The sequence below is a fragment of the Geotrypetes seraphini genome, chromosome 2 (assembly GCF_902459505.1).
Source record: "Geotrypetes seraphini chromosome 2, aGeoSer1.1, whole genome shotgun sequence".
NCBI classification, from domain to species: Eukaryota; Metazoa; Chordata; class Amphibia; order Gymnophiona; family Dermophiidae; genus Geotrypetes; species Geotrypetes seraphini.
In genome coordinates, this window is record NC_047085.1 from 140,506,835 (window position 1) to 140,524,122 (window position 17,288).

General features: G+C 43.7%; 1 protein-coding gene across 1 annotated transcript in view; it reads right to left on the reverse strand.

The window, feature by feature from the left end:
- CABLES1 (Cdk5 and Abl enzyme substrate 1) overlaps positions 1-17,288 on the reverse strand; it is a 213,618-nt gene that overhangs the window by 8,549 nt on the left and 187,781 nt on the right. Inside the window, exons 7-9 of the mRNA XM_033933899.1 lie at positions 11,038-11,141; positions 9,143-9,249; positions 6,936-7,143 (exon numbers count right to left, since the gene is read on the reverse strand). Coding sequence (XP_033789790.1) covers positions 6,936-7,143; positions 9,143-9,249; positions 11,038-11,141 — 419 coding nt within the window. The remainder of the gene's footprint in view (positions 1-6,935; positions 7,144-9,142; positions 9,250-11,037; positions 11,142-17,288) is intronic.

Below are 17,288 nucleotides of genomic sequence, written 5' to 3' on the forward strand. Positions count from 1 at the left end.
GGAACTATTTTAGATATGATTTTTAGTGGATGCAGAACTTTGGTGTGAGAGGTAACAATTTTGAGGCTGCTAGAATAGTATCATGATCAAGTTTAAGATAAAAACTGGAGTGAACACACAAAAAAAATCTACTGCAACAACATTTAACTTCTGAAAGAGCAACTATGACTAAAGAGGAAAATGGTGAAAAGCTAAAAGGAAAATCTGAAAAGGTTAATAGTTTAAATCAAGAATTTTTTTTTTTTTTTTTAATACCATTTTGGAAGGCCAGATCAACTGAATTCCACATATCAAAAAAGACAGTAGGAAGGCAAAACAGCCAGTACAGTTAGAAAGTGAGATAAAAGAAGGCTATTAGATCCAAAAGAACATTTTTAACAAAAAGGAAAGGGGATCTGAATTAAGAGAACAGGAAGCAGCATAAGCACTGGGAAATCAGATGCAAGGCATTGATAAAATTTCCAGTTTATTAGGGCTCTTTTTACTAAGGTGCGCTAGTGTTTTTAGCACACGCAGGATATTATCGCATTAACGCAATGCTGGCGTTAAGGTCTAGCATGCGCAGCAATTCAGCGCGCGCTATTCCGAATGTTAATGCCCTAAAGCAGTTTAGTAAAAGGAGCCCTTAGTCTCTTGATATACCGCCCATCAAATTTAGTTGAGCAGTTTACAATTTCTATCTTACAAAAGGGGGAGAGAAAAGAAGAATACAGTAAAATACAGGATAGAGTAGAGAGCAGAGGAAAAATGGAGAGAACTACAATGACTGAAAAGAAAAAAAAAAAAGGTTAGAAGAGAATGTGACAATAAACTTGCTCTAGAAGCAAAAAAACAAAACAAAACCAACAACAAACCAAACCTCCTAGCAAAACCTTTTTCAGGTACATTCAAAGCAGAAAGCCTATGCACGAGTCAGTCGGGACCACTGGATCATCAAGAAGTTAATACTGCTATAGTCTTGTCCTCCCTGAATGCAGAGACATTAAGGGGGGACTTTTACTAAAGATTTAGACCATTTTATTTTGGAGTCTGTGATCCCTCTGACGTATGAGGTAGTGATTTACGGAACTGTGATGCATGTTAAGCCCCCGTTGGATAGATATAAAGGCCGACTCTTCTTAATTATGACGGGTACAGCTATGCAGTTGATCACGCGTAACTGGAAAAATTGAGACCGTCTTAATTTCACTTTCTGGTGGGCAATCTATGTTTAGCGGCAGTCAGAGAGGCCAAGCATCAAGCTGAGGTAAACCTAGCAAGGAACATTAAGAAGAGCGACAAATCCTTCTTCAGGTATATTAGTGACAGAAAAAGAAACACTGATGGGATAGTGCACCTTAGGAAATCAGATGGGAAATACGTAGAATCAGATTCAGACAAAGCCGAACTACTAAATGAATATTTTTGCTCTGTTTTCACCTGCGAGGCACCGGGGTCAGGTCCACAGTTGCAGGCAAAGCAAAGTTCAGAAGACCCGTTTCGGGATTTTGAATTTACTTCCGGAGACGTCTTCGACGAATTATCAAGACTCAAGGTGAACAAAGCAATCTACATCCCAGGGTGCTCAGTGAGCTCAGGGACGTCCTAGCGGAGCCGTTATCAATACTCTTCAATCTGTCCCTGAGCACGGGAATAGTGCCCTTGGACTGGAAAACAGCTAACGTTGTTCCTCTGCACAAAAAGGGTTGTAGGACAGAGGCTGCGAATTACAGACCGGTGAGTCTCACATCGGTAGTGAGTAAACTCATGGAAACACTCATCAAACGCAAATTTGACATGAATCTAGACGAGGAGGAACTACGCGATCCCCACCAACATGGATTCACCAAGGGTAGGTCCTGTCAATCCAATCTCATCAGTTTCTTTGACTGGGTAACAAGGAAACTAGATATGGGAGAATCCCTGGACGTCATGTACTTGGACTTCAGCAAAGCCTTTGATAGCGTCCCCCACCGCAGACTGTTGGGCAAGATGAAATCAATGGGATTAGGTGAAACACTTACAGCATGGGTCCACGATTGGCTGAGTGGAAGAACTCAGAGGGTGGTGGTTAATGGTACCATCTCTAAAACGTCGGAGGTGACCAGTGGGGTGCCGCAGGGCTCGGTCTTGGGCCCGATCCTTTTCAACATATTCGTAAGAGACATGACTCAGGGGCTTCAAGGTAAAATAGCATTATTCGCCAATGATGCCAAACTATGTAACATTGTGGGTAACAGCAGTCTGTCCGACAGCATGACGCAAGACCTGGTTTTATTGGAACTTTGGTCCTCGACCTGGCAGCTTAGCTTCAACGCTAACAAATGCAAGGTCATGCACCTGGGCAACAATAATCCGTGCAGAACATACACATTAAATGGTGAAACCTTAGCAAGGACTACAGCAGAAAGGGATTTGGGGGTGATCATCAGTGAAGACATGAAAATGGCCAATCAAGTGGAGAAGGCCTCATCCAGGGCTAGGCAAATGTTGGGTTGTATCCGGAGAAGCTTTGTTAGTCGGAAGCCCGACGTCCTAATGCCCTTGTACAGAACCATGGTGAGGCCTCATCTGGAGTACTGCGTACAATTCTGGAGGCCACATTACCGTAAAGATGTACTGAGAGTCGAGTCGGTATAGCGGATGGCCACCAGGATGGTCTCGGGGCTTAAAGATCTATCATACGAAGAAAGACTGAACGAATTGCAGCTATACTCTCTCGAAGAACGCAGGGAGAGAGGAGACATGATTGAGATGTTTAAGTATGTCACTGGTCGTATCGAGGGAGAAGATGATATTTTCCTTCTTAAAGGACCCTCCGCCACAAGAGGACACCCGCTGAAAAAAAAAAGGGCGGGAAGTTTCATGGCGACACCAGAAAATACTTCTTCACCGAAAGAGTGGTTGACAGCTGGAATAAGCTCCCAGTGCAGGTGATCGAGGCCAGCAGCGTGCCGGATTTTAAGAACAGATGGGATGCTCATGTCGGATCTCTACGAGGGAAAGGTCATCAGAGAGCGATTAAATAGGGGGGGTGGGTCAGCGGTGTGGGCAGACTCAATGGGCCTCTGCCTTTTTCTGCCGTCACTTTCTAAATATGAAAAAAATGAATGCTGGTTTGTCAGGGAACACAAAAATATTCAAATTAGTGCGGGGTCCATTGGTGTTTTTTGTAGAATTGTTGTAGTTTTATTTTTGCTAATATAGTACTTGGGAGGGTGGGTATATCTTTATACGATTCCTTGTTCTTTTTTCCGATGGTTGGGAAGGGAGGGGGCTATCTCTAGGTATTGATAAACTGATTCTGAATGTTTATAAGTGCTCAACTGTTATGGATATGACATGTATGTTATGATGCACTTTTTGTAAGATTTGAAAATTTAATAAAGATTAAAAAAAAAAAGAAAAAAGACCATTTTATTCCTTTGGGCCCTGTTGCGGATAACATGCACTAATCTTAAGTAGAAGCCCCCCCCCCCTAAATGAGTTATTTGCTTCAGATTTTACTGAAGATGGTGTAAGGGAGCTACTTGTGCCAGAAATGGTATCTAAGAGTAACGATATGGAGGACCTGAAAGAAATCTTGGTGAACCTGGAAGACATAATAAGCCAAATTGACAAATTAAAGAGCAGCAAATTACCCCAGGGTACTGAAATTGCTGATTTACTATTGGTAATCTGTAACGTGTCATTAAAACTGTTCACAGTACATGAAGATTGAAAGGTGGCTAATATAATACCAATTTTTTTAAAAGGCTCCTAGGGTGATTCAGGAAACTATAGGCAAATAAACATGCCAGTGCTGGGCAAAATGGTAGAAACTATTATAAAGAACAAAATTACTGAATACATAGACAAATATGGTTTAATGGACCTTGCCCTACAAATTTGCTGCACTTCTTTTTGAAAGCATGACTAACTATGTGGATAAAGGTGAGCTAGTTTATGCTGTGTTATCTACATTTTCAGAAAGATTTTGACAAAGTTCTTCATAACAGACTCCTGAGAATGAAAAAAGTCACGGGATAAGAGGCAATATTCTGTTGTGGATTGGGAACTAGTTAAAAGACAGAAAACAGAGACTAGGATTAAATGGCCAATTCTCTCAATGGAAGAAAGTAAACAGTGTAGTGCCATAAGATCTGTACTAAGATTGATGCTTTTTAACATATTTATAAATGATATAGAAATAGGAGCAATGAGAGAGGATCAGATTTGCAGATGACTGAAAACTATTCAAAGAAGTTAAATTGCATGGGGACTGTTTGAAATTACAGGAGAACCTTGGGAGACCTGAAGTCTAGGTGTCCAAATGACAAATTTGAGGGGGGGGGACATGAACAATTGCAAAATGATGTACATTAGGAAGAATAAATTATAGCTACATGATGCTAAGTTCTATATTTAAGAGTTACTATCAGGAAAAGATGGCATCGTGGACGATATGTCGAAATCTTCTGTTCAATGTTTGACAGCGGCCAAAAAAATCATGCAGGATGTTAGGAATTATTAAGCAGGAACAGAATATAAAACAAAGAATATCATAATGCCCCTACGTAACTCCATGATGAGTTCCTTCTTCAGTACAGTGTGCAATTCTGGTCACCGCATCTCAAAAAAGATGTAGTGGAACTGGAGTGGAGCAGAACACTTATCATCACAAGTTGATCCTTGGAACGAGCTCCGGTGCAGGTGATCGAGGCAAACAGCGTGCAAGAATTTAAGAGCAAATGGGATGCCCATGTGGGATCCCTTAGAGGGTTAAGCCAAGAGAACCTGTCACCAGGAGTGGGATCCCTAGGATAGTAGACTTGGGGATGGGTCAGTAGATGGGCAGACCTAATGGGCTATGGCCCTTATCTGCCGTCATCTTCTATGTTTCTAATTTGGACAGCAAACACCTAAGAGAACAGTATGGGGTAGGGGGTGAAGTATTTCTGTGTACAAAACAGTGGGATTTGGGGGTCATTGCATCTGATGGTCTCAAGGTGGCAAAAATAGAAAAAGCAATGGTCAAATCCAGGAGGATGCTTTGGTGCATAGGGAGAGGAATGGCCAGTAGTTAAAAGGGGGCAATAGTGCCATTGTATAAGTTTCTGTTGAGGCCCCATTTGGAATACTGTGTACAATTCTGGAAACCGCACCTTCTAAAAGATATAAATAAGATGGAGTCAGTCCAGAGGGCTGCTACAAAATTGGTTAAGAGTTCAGAGAGACACTTACTACTACTGCTTATTTCTATAGTTCTGCTAGCAATATGCAGAGCTGTACATTAAATATACAAGAGACAGTCCCTGCTCAGTAGAGCTTACAATCTAATCAGACATACAAACAAGACAAGGAGGGGGGTTAGGGAGTTTCTCAGAGAGGGAATGATAAAATAGGAATGGGTAGTTTACAGCAAGTGGAAGTTAGGAGTTAAAAGCAACCTCAAAGAAGTGGGCTTTTAGCCTAGATTTGAATACTGCCAGACACAGCTTGACGTACTGACTCAGGCAGTCTGTTTCAGGCATTTGGTGCAGCAAGAGAGAACGGACATAGTCTGGAGTTGGTGTAGAGGAGAAGGGTATTTATTTTTTAAATGTATATACCATCTACACCTAGACAGTTTCCATATAAACATACAGCTGAAGATTGAATGAAGATATTAAGGCTAGAAACCTAGGACATTCTAATGGCTCAGTGCACAAGTCATATTCTCATTATACGATGACCACTTCCTACTGCCACATGCTTTAAAATAAATTGCATTTTAAAAAATATCTGAACATAAAAACATTTGGCTTGATTATTGCCTCTCAATCTCTTCAGGGGTTAGAATTTAGATCTAACGGAGGATCATACAAACATACATAATAATCCAGAGTGGTACATATACATCCAATTACACACATACTTTGTTCTTCTTGCATCGTTCTCCTAAGGGAGCCAGGCAAATCTGTGGGCACCCCTGATTTAATGCCCCTTATGCCCCAACAGACCTCTCATCCAATCCCATCTCCATCCCATATGGACCAATCTATTTCTTCATCTTAGACTTTTGATTCTTTCCCTCCCAGGGTTCTTACAGTATAGTCAACAGAAAGCAATGAATGAAGGAACTGAGTCAGCCTATGCTTACAAGAAGTCCCATCTACCATAAGAAAAGCTGGAGGGAGATCCTGAGGACATTTTCTTTTTCTGCTGGTGGTGCACTGAAGTCTGCAAAGTGGGTTGGGATCCAAGACTAGAGAGCAGTGAAACAGGTAGCAAATGTGCCATACCCATAATTTTGGCACCTCATTAAGCCTACATATAAATCCAAGCCTTCTCTACAGGTGAGGAGGTGATTCAATTTGAGATTGACAATAATAATGACAATTACGAGGAAAATGTGATGTTGAGTGTTCCGATGTGGATGCATTCTTTGACAGCTGAAGAAAGAACATCCACTCAATTCACCCAGCTTACAAGAGGGCTTTGGTAAATAATTATTCTGTTAACACTGAGGCACAACTGGACAGTCTAGGGATTAAAGAAGCTGTGCATGAGCTATCTGGTTCTTGAATTACCACTTATTTTCAGGTATATTTATAAAATCTGATCAAAATCATTCGAGTCCGCTTACAGTTCAATAGCAATCGGATAAGCAGAATCTTAATCTAGCAAACTCATTTTCACAGAGGTGGCCAAATACCTGCTAAACCAAATATCCCCCACTTTTAGATTATCCCCCCATTGTTAGCTACCATTACAACAGCCCAATTAACTCCATTCTTTATTTGCCATAGTTCAGCTACTGTGGAAAATGAAATGTCTTCTACTGCCTATGATACAATAATGGATACCGCCCAGCATGGACCAATGAACACTAACCCTGCAGTGAAGAGGTTAAATTATACAGACCATCTGGGAGCATTTCTTTGAGGTCTGAATTATACATGATATATGTACACTACTAGCTTGGTGTAACTTACATCGATAAGATGTTTCACTTCATGTTTTCTAAGGTCGCTGCCGATTTTGGCTGCTAGGAGGATGCACGCTCCAGCACACAGCTTTCTGTTGTGCTTGTTCAGTTTTCCCTTCAGAGCCAGTTTCTCAAAGTAGACAAAAGCCATGGCCACGGTAGGTTCTTCATAGCCACACTCTTCTTGGGCCAGTTTGCGCATCTCTCGCTTCAGGCTAAAGAGAAGACCACAGCCAGTCAACCGATAATGGATTTACTTATCTGTTCTCAACAATCCTAAGCCCACATGAGAAGGCCTTAATTTATCAGTAAGGTTGGCTTTTGCCATTTTTCCTTTGGGCTAGCTTTTGTACCAGTGGCATCCTGTGTGAAAACTAACAGTATCTTCTTCCCTTGACACATGTCCTCACCCTGAGTAGTAGTGCAGGCGATAGAACCCTCCTTTAAAACCATGATGCTTTGTATGATCATGCAGATTTCACACCCCTAAAGCTGGCTCTGCTTATTAGTGAACACTAGGGGGAGACAACATGTTAGTCAAATCATCTGATTGGCTAATATGCCCTTATAATTCCTGTGGTGCCACTCTATCATCTGAAATGGCAGTCAGAACTCTCCATAACAGGCCATTAAAATTGAGTGAGGAAAAGGGGAATTTTTGGCCCTGCACTTAATATTCTTTCACATTTGTTCCTATGATTTTCAGGGTGCAGCAATTTTGTTTAACCTAGCAATATTTGCTTGCTCCACTGCAACCAGTGCTGAAATCTAGCATCATAAGCCTTCATTGTAACTATAATATTTTTCTACCTGTTTTGTTTTTAATAACCACACTTGGCATACACTTTGAAGTGAGTCTTTGGCCACGGTTCATAGACGGCAGCAACCTCCACAACCCAGACCGTACACTATAGTTTTCAGCAGTGTGCAGTGACAGATGGGGCTTAGAAATGGGGAGAGTGGTTGATATTACATTACATTAATTATTTATGAATCACTAATATATACCAGGAGTTTGATGCAATTTATAGGTTAAGAAGTTACTGGTTATATCCCGAAATTACAGTCTTGTGTTTGGGTCATATTCATGAATTACATGTTTACAATTAGGGGTCAAGGTATCAGAAGTAGGGGAAGCCAGGTAGTCTGAATTGCTGTTATGTTTTTATGTTTGGTGGGATCTTTGAACCTTTTTATGTTTATTTATTTATTTATTCAATTTTCTATACCATTCTCCCAGGGGACCTCAGAATGATTTACATGAATTTATTCAGGTACTCAATTATTTTTCTCTATCTGTCCTTGTGGGCTCAAAATCTATTTAATGTACCTGGGGCAATGGAGAGTGTTTTTAAAGGTGTGGCGGCAGGCGGGTGCAGTGCGGTGACAGCGGCGGCGGGGGAATTTTAAAATGACACCGGGGGGGGATTAAAATTTGTACCTTCGCTCCATAAGACACACCGAGATTTCCACCCACTTTTTGGTGGAAAAAAAAGTGAGTCTTATGGAGCAAAAAATACGGCATATAGAAAGAACATTTGACAGGTTTAAAAAAAAAAAAAAATCTGCTTGATCCCAGCAATGAAATATGTCATTAACCCACTGACTAAATGATTACAAAGTACTGTTCTCACTGTTAACTGACATACTTTTCCTGTGTAATTCCTGTGTAGACTTACACATCTGGTTAATGCTGAATTCAACTGGAAATAATCCCAGCCATTCAGAGCCAATCCTTCATCTTTAAAACCAATGATTGTACTCTTCACAGGTCAATGTAGCACTGACAACAGCTGAATCAGGATTTAAGGGAATGCACAATGCTGAGCACTATAAATTAGAAAACACCTATTCTGGAGTAATTTTCCAGCATGAGATTTTGGATAATTTACCAGTTTTCATGACAGCTGCCAACACACAAACTGTATTAATGGTATGCATGCATTTCAGTGGCCAGCATTTTGATCAGTATGATAAGTCTGAAAGCAAGGCCGATTTTGGTGGGGTGAAGTTGGGGGGAGCAGAGTAATACCTGGGCAGGACTCCTCCTAATGTGTAGTTAGTTTCTACTTCTTTGATACGGGAGAAGACCACGAGGCCAAGACGGCCCGTAGGAGCCTTCCCTGTCTCTGAGGAACAGGGTGGAGGCAACCGAGTCTTTGCCCTGAGCATCAGTGCATTGAGTTTCATTATGTATGCCATATTTTACCCTACCTCCTTATTTTGCTGAGGGTCAGCTTGATGTGAGGGAACTTTTCCTTGAAGGTCTCGTTCATGTCCTTCTTGAGGTCAGACGGCTTCACATATTCGATGACTGTTGTCTACAATACATGAGTCGATGGGTTATTCCAGCTACAAGATGTAATGCAATGCGCAAGCTATTTCATAAACCAAATTAGTAGAAAATAAATCTGTCTGAATAAAGAATTCAAACACATGAACAAAGCCAGACACTTCTGTACAGTCAATCTATAAAAGTTAGACACATGAATATGAAATTTCAATCCTGCCATTCAATCTGTGTATATAAAGCTTTACAATGATCCTTTATAGGCTAAAGTACCAGAATAAAAATCCTGTAAGACTGCAAGGGTTAGGATGGTTTATTCAGGTTTCAGAGACACTGCTAATTTTCTTCCACATTAAACAATGTTCCATTTTTAGAGCTTATATTATAAGATGCTTTGAAGACCGTTTGTCACACACTCACCATAAAGTTCAAAACTACAGCTGTGTTCATTTTATTTTTTTATTATTTTTTTTTTATAATTCTTTATTCATTTTATAACTTACATCAAGTACATCAACATTGGTATTAACATTTTAACATAGATATATTACTTGAAATTCTACAATTAATCTTATCAAATTAAATTTATCCCCTTCCCTCCCATCCTTTTATATTTCTTAAAAACATTTTCCAATAATAAATACCCCCCTCCCCCGCCCAATTTTCATTTGTACTAATCAGGGAAGAAAAATATATATTAATTCTTTGCAATAGTCTGATAATGGCCTCCACACATCCTGAAATTTATTAAAGTTCCCTTTTTGAATGGCTAATGTTCTTTCCATTTTATAAATATGGCATACTGAATTCCACCAAAAACTAAAGTTCAGTCTATTCCAACTTTTCCAATTAAGTGTTATTTGTTGTATGACAACTCCTGTCAAAATGAGCAATAATTTATTATTTGTAGAGGATACTTGACTCTTAGCCCTCATCTCCATGCCAAATAATATTGTATCATAGGATAATGCCACATGATTTTCTAATAAACAATTTATTTGACTCCAAATTGATTTCCAAAATTCCATAATAAATGGACAATAGAATAATAAATGGTCTAAAGTCCCTGCTTCAAGATGACAATGCCAACACCTATCAGACTTAGAGCTATCTAATTTTTTTAAACGAACAGGGGTCCAGAATGCTCTATTGAACAGAAGTAAATTTAAGTTAGTATAATGATTTATCTCAGCGTGTTAACCAATGCAGGGGTTCCCAACCAGTGATGATGTGGGAAGAGGCTAAATGGGGTATGGAGAAGGGTCTTGAAATCTTGGGCAATTTATAGGAATTTTCTAGACAGAGTGAAGGCAGTTTTTAGGAGCGTTATTGGTAGTATAACTGTGCACTGCTGTTAATTTTAGTGATATGCTAGCACTGTTAGTGCGTAACAGCAAACATAAGTAGCTGTCATTAGTCACTATGGAAATGTGGTTTAAGAAGGGGTACAAGGTTTTCATTAATTAGTTAAAGGGGTGTCCACATTTCAGGCGTCCGTTGCATCCTTAGGGCCGCTTAAGCTCACCCAAGGCTACTTCCGGGCAAAACCACACCCAGTCTTGGGTGAGCTTAAGTGTCCTATTGCAGCTCTCTCGAAAAACGCCTATAGTGTAGGTATCACCTGTGTCGGGTTGCTTTTTTTTTTTTTTTTTTAAACGTGCATCCCAAATGGCTTCTAGACAGCGATAGGACCTACCGCTGCCTACAATCTGGATGCCCGTTTATAGAATCAGCCCCTTAGTGTATATAAGAGCTACAACTGGCCCTGGGCCTTGCAAAGAACATTGTTCCAAGACCATATTGCCAAAGGCTGGCTCACCATGTATGAAGGGAATATTAAAACCCGCTTGTGTTTGCCGCATGGCCATTGAGGATCATCCAAGAGGTTTGGATCATATTCCGTGTAATCTCCCATCTCGCTACCTGTGAGTGTAAAACACAAATTAATACATACCCACGAGCACAAATTACAATGGTTTTCTAAAAATCAAGTAAACTGATGGACAAGCAGCAAAAATATGAAAAACTAACCTCTTCCAAACAATTGATGTGTGTACTCATGGCCTCTACTGGTTACAAGGGCTGGCCAAGGTGTGTACATTTAGGGTGGTGGGGGAAAAAGATCAGAACACAGATTTTCCTAGGGTGGGCCCTGAATTGTGAAAATCCTTCCCAATGGGCTTATGACTAGAATAAGAGTACTTAAATTTCTGAAAGCATTTAAAGACATATTCCTCTTTCCAGAAGTGAGGCAGTGATGGTGAGATAGGAGCTGGTTGGTTCAAGAAAAGGGAGACAATTTTTATTATTCTGTTTTAAATTTTTAAATAGTAGTAGTACAATATTCTAAATTGCTCAGGATATACATTTTAGATTGAGTTTTAATGGTGCTTTCAATTATTGGTGCTGATTAAGCCAAGGGCCTGGTTCGGCTAGGTCAGTGGTCTCAAACACGCGGCCCCCCAGGGACTATTTTGCAGCCCATGATCTGTCCTCTCCACTTCACAAGTTTTCCGATTGTGGAGAGGACAATCGCGTACAGACCGCAACTGCTGTAATTGGACTTGCAGAAGTCTCTCTGGAGGGAATGTCGGCAAATGGCTCGCGGCTTGCTTAAAGCAGGGGTCCCCAATCTGCTTACAGCAAATCATGCCTTTCCTTCCAAATACAAGAAAACAAAATTCTTCATATTCAAGGTTAAAGGTATCATAACCGCTCTTCAGATGCTTCCTTCCCTTCACTACAATCCCCTCTACCCTTTCTCCTTCACTTTCTCCCACTCTACCCATCGAGCTGAATGCCTCCAACCTAATCCAAACTTTCCAAAGGGGAATTATTCTCGAACTCCACTTTCTTTCCTTACAAAGTGTTTACCATTATTCTCCTTGCAAGGGCAAGCGTTAGGGATTTATTTATTTAAAACATTTTTAATCTGCTTTTATCCAAGGCGGCTCACAATATTACATATATATTTCAAGACTTGCACAACATAAAGATCCTCTACATCAGCAAAAATCATAAGATTATACCATCTCAACCCATAAATTTACATCTCAGCCGCTCATCTACTACCTTACTTCAATCAAGCAGCACAAATCTAATAACATGCAAAAAAGATGACATTCAGAAAATAAAAATTAGCTCAAGAAGTAGGATTTCAGCCCAGAAAAGCTTGAACAAATGTCTGCGTCAAGCTGAAGGAAGCATATTATACAGATGAACTTTGGGGCTCCCTCGCCATTTTCGGCCCTGGGCCTCTGAATATCTTACACCAGTCTTGTTCCTTGCCTTTTGGAGGAGAAATTGTAGATACAGTTTCCAAACAGCAATGTACACTTCTCCCTCCGAATCCGCAGTTTCAGTACCCGCGGATTCAGTAATTCGCAATTTTGTTTTTGGAAAAGAAACGCTGCATCCCGGACCTTCCCCAGACCTTACCTTACGACGCGGAACAGGAGCAATCTTCCTACGCTTCTGCCCCGTACAGAGCCATCATCAAAATGGTTGCCGTGAGCTCCCGTTCTAGTCTCGAGAGAATAGTTAAGCTCTGGAACGCATTGCCAGAGAAAGTGGCAAGAGCGGATAGTGTAGCTAGTTTTAAGAAAGGTTTGGACAAGCTTTTCCTGGAGGAAAAGTCCATAGTCTGTTATTGAGAAAGACATGGGGGAAGCCACTGCTTACCCTGCATTGATAGCATGGAATATTGCTACTTACCCTGCATTGATAGCATGGAATATTGCTACACCTTGGGTTTTGGCCAGGTACTAGTGACCTGGATTGGCCACTGTGAGAACGGGCTACTGGGCTTGATGGACCATTGGTCTGACCCAGTAAGGCTATTCTTCTGTTCTTAGGTAAGGTCTGGTGAAGGTCTGGGACGCAGGAGGGAGGCAGGGTGGGTCAGAGCTGGCCCTAAAAGTTATTTTCGTTTTTTTAATCTTCGCGGGCCGGCTCTTCCCCTAACTCCCGCGAATATTGAGGGGGAAGTGTAACTTTAGTATTTAACTAACTAGGCATGAAGTTTAGAAAAAGATGTAACTTACGTAAATATGTCTTGAGCACTATTTTAAAGAGGCATGCCATCCAATTTACTTGCTAAAAAATTGTATTTTATTTTTAGCACTAAGGGTGGTCAGTAGTCGTGTTCTGCACTAATTAGTGTGTGCAGCTACAATATTCTATACTAACCAATTAGCGCTACCCGATGTACGCAGCAATGTACAGAGTCACAAAGAAGACAATCCCTGCTTGAAGAAGCTTATAATCTAAACAGACAAGACAGACAAAAGGATGTCATGGATATAATTAAAGGGAACGGTTAACCTGGGCTGTGGGGAATAGAGTTATGGATTGAAGGCTATATCAAAAAGGTGGTTTTCAGTCTTCTTTTAAACAAGGGAAGGGAAAGATTCGTGTGCGAGTCGTTACCGCCTATGAAACAGGTGTCACTAAGGGCATGTGCGCTAATGGGAAAATTAGCATATGGCCATTACTTTAAAAAAAAAAAAAATAGAAAAAGTAGCCATTTTACCCATGTGATAAAAATGGCTTTAGCGTGAGAATGACCTGCATAACCACACGCTAAGGACACTTTTTACCACATTTTGATAACAAGGCCCTTATGTTTCTTCCCTGCCCCCGTTTTTGCACACACACCACCCATAAACTAGACAGTTTTGGCATGGGGATTAGAAGAGATATTCAGCAGAAATTTCCAGCTAAGTGCTGCTGAATATGCCCAGATAGCTCTGCACAAGTAATTTAAATGGCCAGGAGTGTCATCACTGTCATAAGAACATAAGAACATAAGCAGGAAGGTCATATTCAACAGGCGGACTTAATCCTCAAGATAAGGGAAAGGCACCTCAGGGCTTGATTCTGGAAGTGGCGCCTGCCACATGTCAATCACCAGCAGGCACTGCATCCAGAATTGCGTCTTTTTTTTTTTTTTTTTAAATGTAGGCCCGCATTTTAAAGGCCTACTTTTAAGGTGCTGGTCTCGCGTCTCCAGAGGCGCATAGGGAGGCCTAAGAAAGCCTAAGGTCAATTCCAGTACAAACCACGCACACCGGCATATTTTGCCCTATCTCCAACAACTGCACTGGTTACCAGTTGTTTGCAGAATCTCTTATAATAAAACGCTAAGCGCGCATGTGCACTCTCACCGCCGTGTTGCCTGATCTGTAGTTCCGTGGTCGGCAGAGTGCGCATGCGCGCTTACCACGCACGGCCAGACAAAGTTCAGATGCGCTCCAGTTCGGCGAGTCGATGGTGTCTAGGATCCATTCCTGGTAGTGCCGGCGCCTGGGATCGGCGCCGGGGCCAGGGGGGGGGAGGCGGCGATGGGCCCGCCATGTCGATGAGGAGGAAGAGACGCGGGGTGCGAGCGCGGCCAAAGGGAGCCGTTGGGGCTTGCGCGCGCCGACCTCTGGGCACGCGGGCGGGAGTCATCGCCGCCGAGGTGGCCTTTTAAGGAGGACTGGGACACCGGTTCAAAACTGCTAAAATTGCCTCTTTAGAGGAAATGATTTCATCAGTAGCTCTTGCAGTTTTAGCACAAGTCCCACTTCATTACTAACACTAAAATAACATTTTATATATATATCTACTAGCACCCGTTAATGTAACAGGCTAAAACACTAGTACAATATAAAGTGGTAATGATCTGACACCACTTCTTGTATGGAATGTTAACAGAATTGTTTAAAAATAATATGTTTAGTTATTTACCAAGCAGATCATTATGTTCCGAGAATTAAGCTTTTATTACATTACATTAGAGCAGTGGCGTACCTAGGGGGGGGGGGGGGGGGCGGGCCGCCCCGGGTACCAGCCCTAAGGGGGTGTTCCCGGCCTTGCCGTTCAGTCCCCCGCCACCCCCGAAGGACCGCTCGCCCCCCTGGCCTCCCCGCACCACCTATGAACAGCCGCAGCAGGATCGCGAAGTCAGCGTCAGCATCCCTGCGCTGCTTCCTACGACGCGATCCCGCCCCTCCTCTGACATCAGAGGAGGGGCGGGACCGTGGCGCAGGAAGCAGCAGGGATCGCTGACGCTGACTTCGCGATCCTGCTGCGGCTGTTCATAGGTGGTGCGGGGAGGCCAGGGGGGCGAGCGGTCCTTCGGGGGGGGCGGGGGACTGAACGGCAAGGCCGGGAACACCCCCTTAGGGCTGGTACCCGACGCTGACTTCGCGATCCTGCTGCGGCTGTTCATAGGTGGTGCGGGGAGGCCAGGGGGGCGAGCGGTCCTTCGGGGTGGGTCGGGGCATCAGGCCTTCAGGGTGGGGCGGGCGGGCAGGCAAGCAGGCTTTCAAGGGGGAGGGGGTGACAGGCAGGCAGGCAGGCCTTCAAGGGGGGACAGGCCTTCGGGGGGGGGGGTGCAGACATTCAAGGGGTGCAGGCCTTCAAGGGGGGCAGGCAGGCCTTCAGGGGGGTGCAGACCTTCGGGGGGGGTGTAGGCCTTTGGGGGGGTGCAGACCTTCAAGGGGGTGCAGGCCTTCAAGGGGGGAAAGGCAGGCAGGCCTTCAAGGGGGGGACAGGCCTTCAAGGGGGGGACAGGCCTACAAGGGGGGGGGACAGGCCTACAAGGGGGGGGGACAGGCCTACAAGGGGGGGGACAGGCCTACAAGGGGGGGGACAGGCCTTCAAGGGGGGGTGCAGGCCTTCAAGGGGGGGTGCAGGCCTTCAAGGGGGGTGCAGGCCTTCAAGGGGGAGACAGGCCTTCAAGGGGGGGAAAGGCAGGCAGGCAGGCCTTAAAGGGGGGACAGGCCTACAAGGGGGTGGGACAGGCCTTCAAGGGGGGGACAGGCCTTCGGGGGGGTGCAGACCTTCAAGGGGGGAAAGGCAGGCAGGCCTTCAAGGGGGGGACAGGCCTACAAGGGGGGGGGGACAGGCCTACAAGGGGGGGGACAGGCCTTCAAGGGGGGGTGCAGGCCTTCAAGGGGGGTGCAGGCCTTCAAGGGGGAGACAGGCCTTCAAGGGGGGGAAAGGCAGGCAGGCAGGCCTTAAAGGGGGGACAGGCCTACAAGGGGGTGGGACAGGCCTTCAAGGGGGGGACAGGCCTTCGGGGGGGTGCAGACCTTCAAGGGAGTGCAGGCCTTCGGGGGGGGGTGCAGTCCTTCAGGGGTGGGGTTTAGGCCTTCAGAGGGGGACAGACCTTCGGGTGGGAGGTAAAGTCCTTCGGGGGTGCAGGTCTTCAGGGGTGGGGTGTAGCCCTTCGGAGGGGGGACAGACCTTCGGGGGAGGGGGGTCCTGGTGTAAAAGTACACAGAGGGAGAGAGGGAAGGGGGGGTTCAAAGATACATGCATATGCCAGACTTTGGGGGTTAGAAATAATGGGTCTAAAAACAGAGGAGTGGGAGAGAGATGGTGCATAATGGGATTTAGGGAGGGAAGGAACAGAAAGGGAGAGAACTTGGAAACAGGGGATGGTGTGGAGGGGGGATAGAGATACTGGATAGGAGGATAGTTGGGAACAGAAAGGGAGAGATGGTGGATCCTGGGGTGGTGGGGAGTTGAGAAAAGGTGAATCTGTGGATGGAGACAAAAAAAAGGAAAGATGCCAGATCTCCGGGAGAGGGAAGGGAAACGGAAGGGGAGAACAGAGATGGCAGACGGATGGTTAGCACGGAGAAAGGAGACCCTGGCAAGCAAGACAACAAGAGCCTGGGACCAACAAGATTTGAATATTGATCAGAGAACAAAAGGTAGAAAAAATAATTTTATTTTCTGTTTTGTGATTACAATATGTTAGATTTGAAAAGTGTACATGAGACAGCTTGAAATGGGAACTTTTCTATTTTTGTGAATGGCAAGGCTGAGTTCAGTTAAAATATATGCTTTATAAGAAAATATAATAATGTGTTTTATAAAGTTTATAAGCATTGCTGGCATACTCGGTGAGGTGTTCCTAGTGTTGGTGGTGGTGGTAGCATGTCAGTGTGTTGAGAGGAAGAGGTAGTCTGGGAAATTCTGCTGAGCAAACTCTGGGCCCATTTCCACCCCCAGTTAGTCCACTCCACTCAACTGGTTCACACACTGAGTGGGTCTTTGGGTGTTATTTCTGGGTAG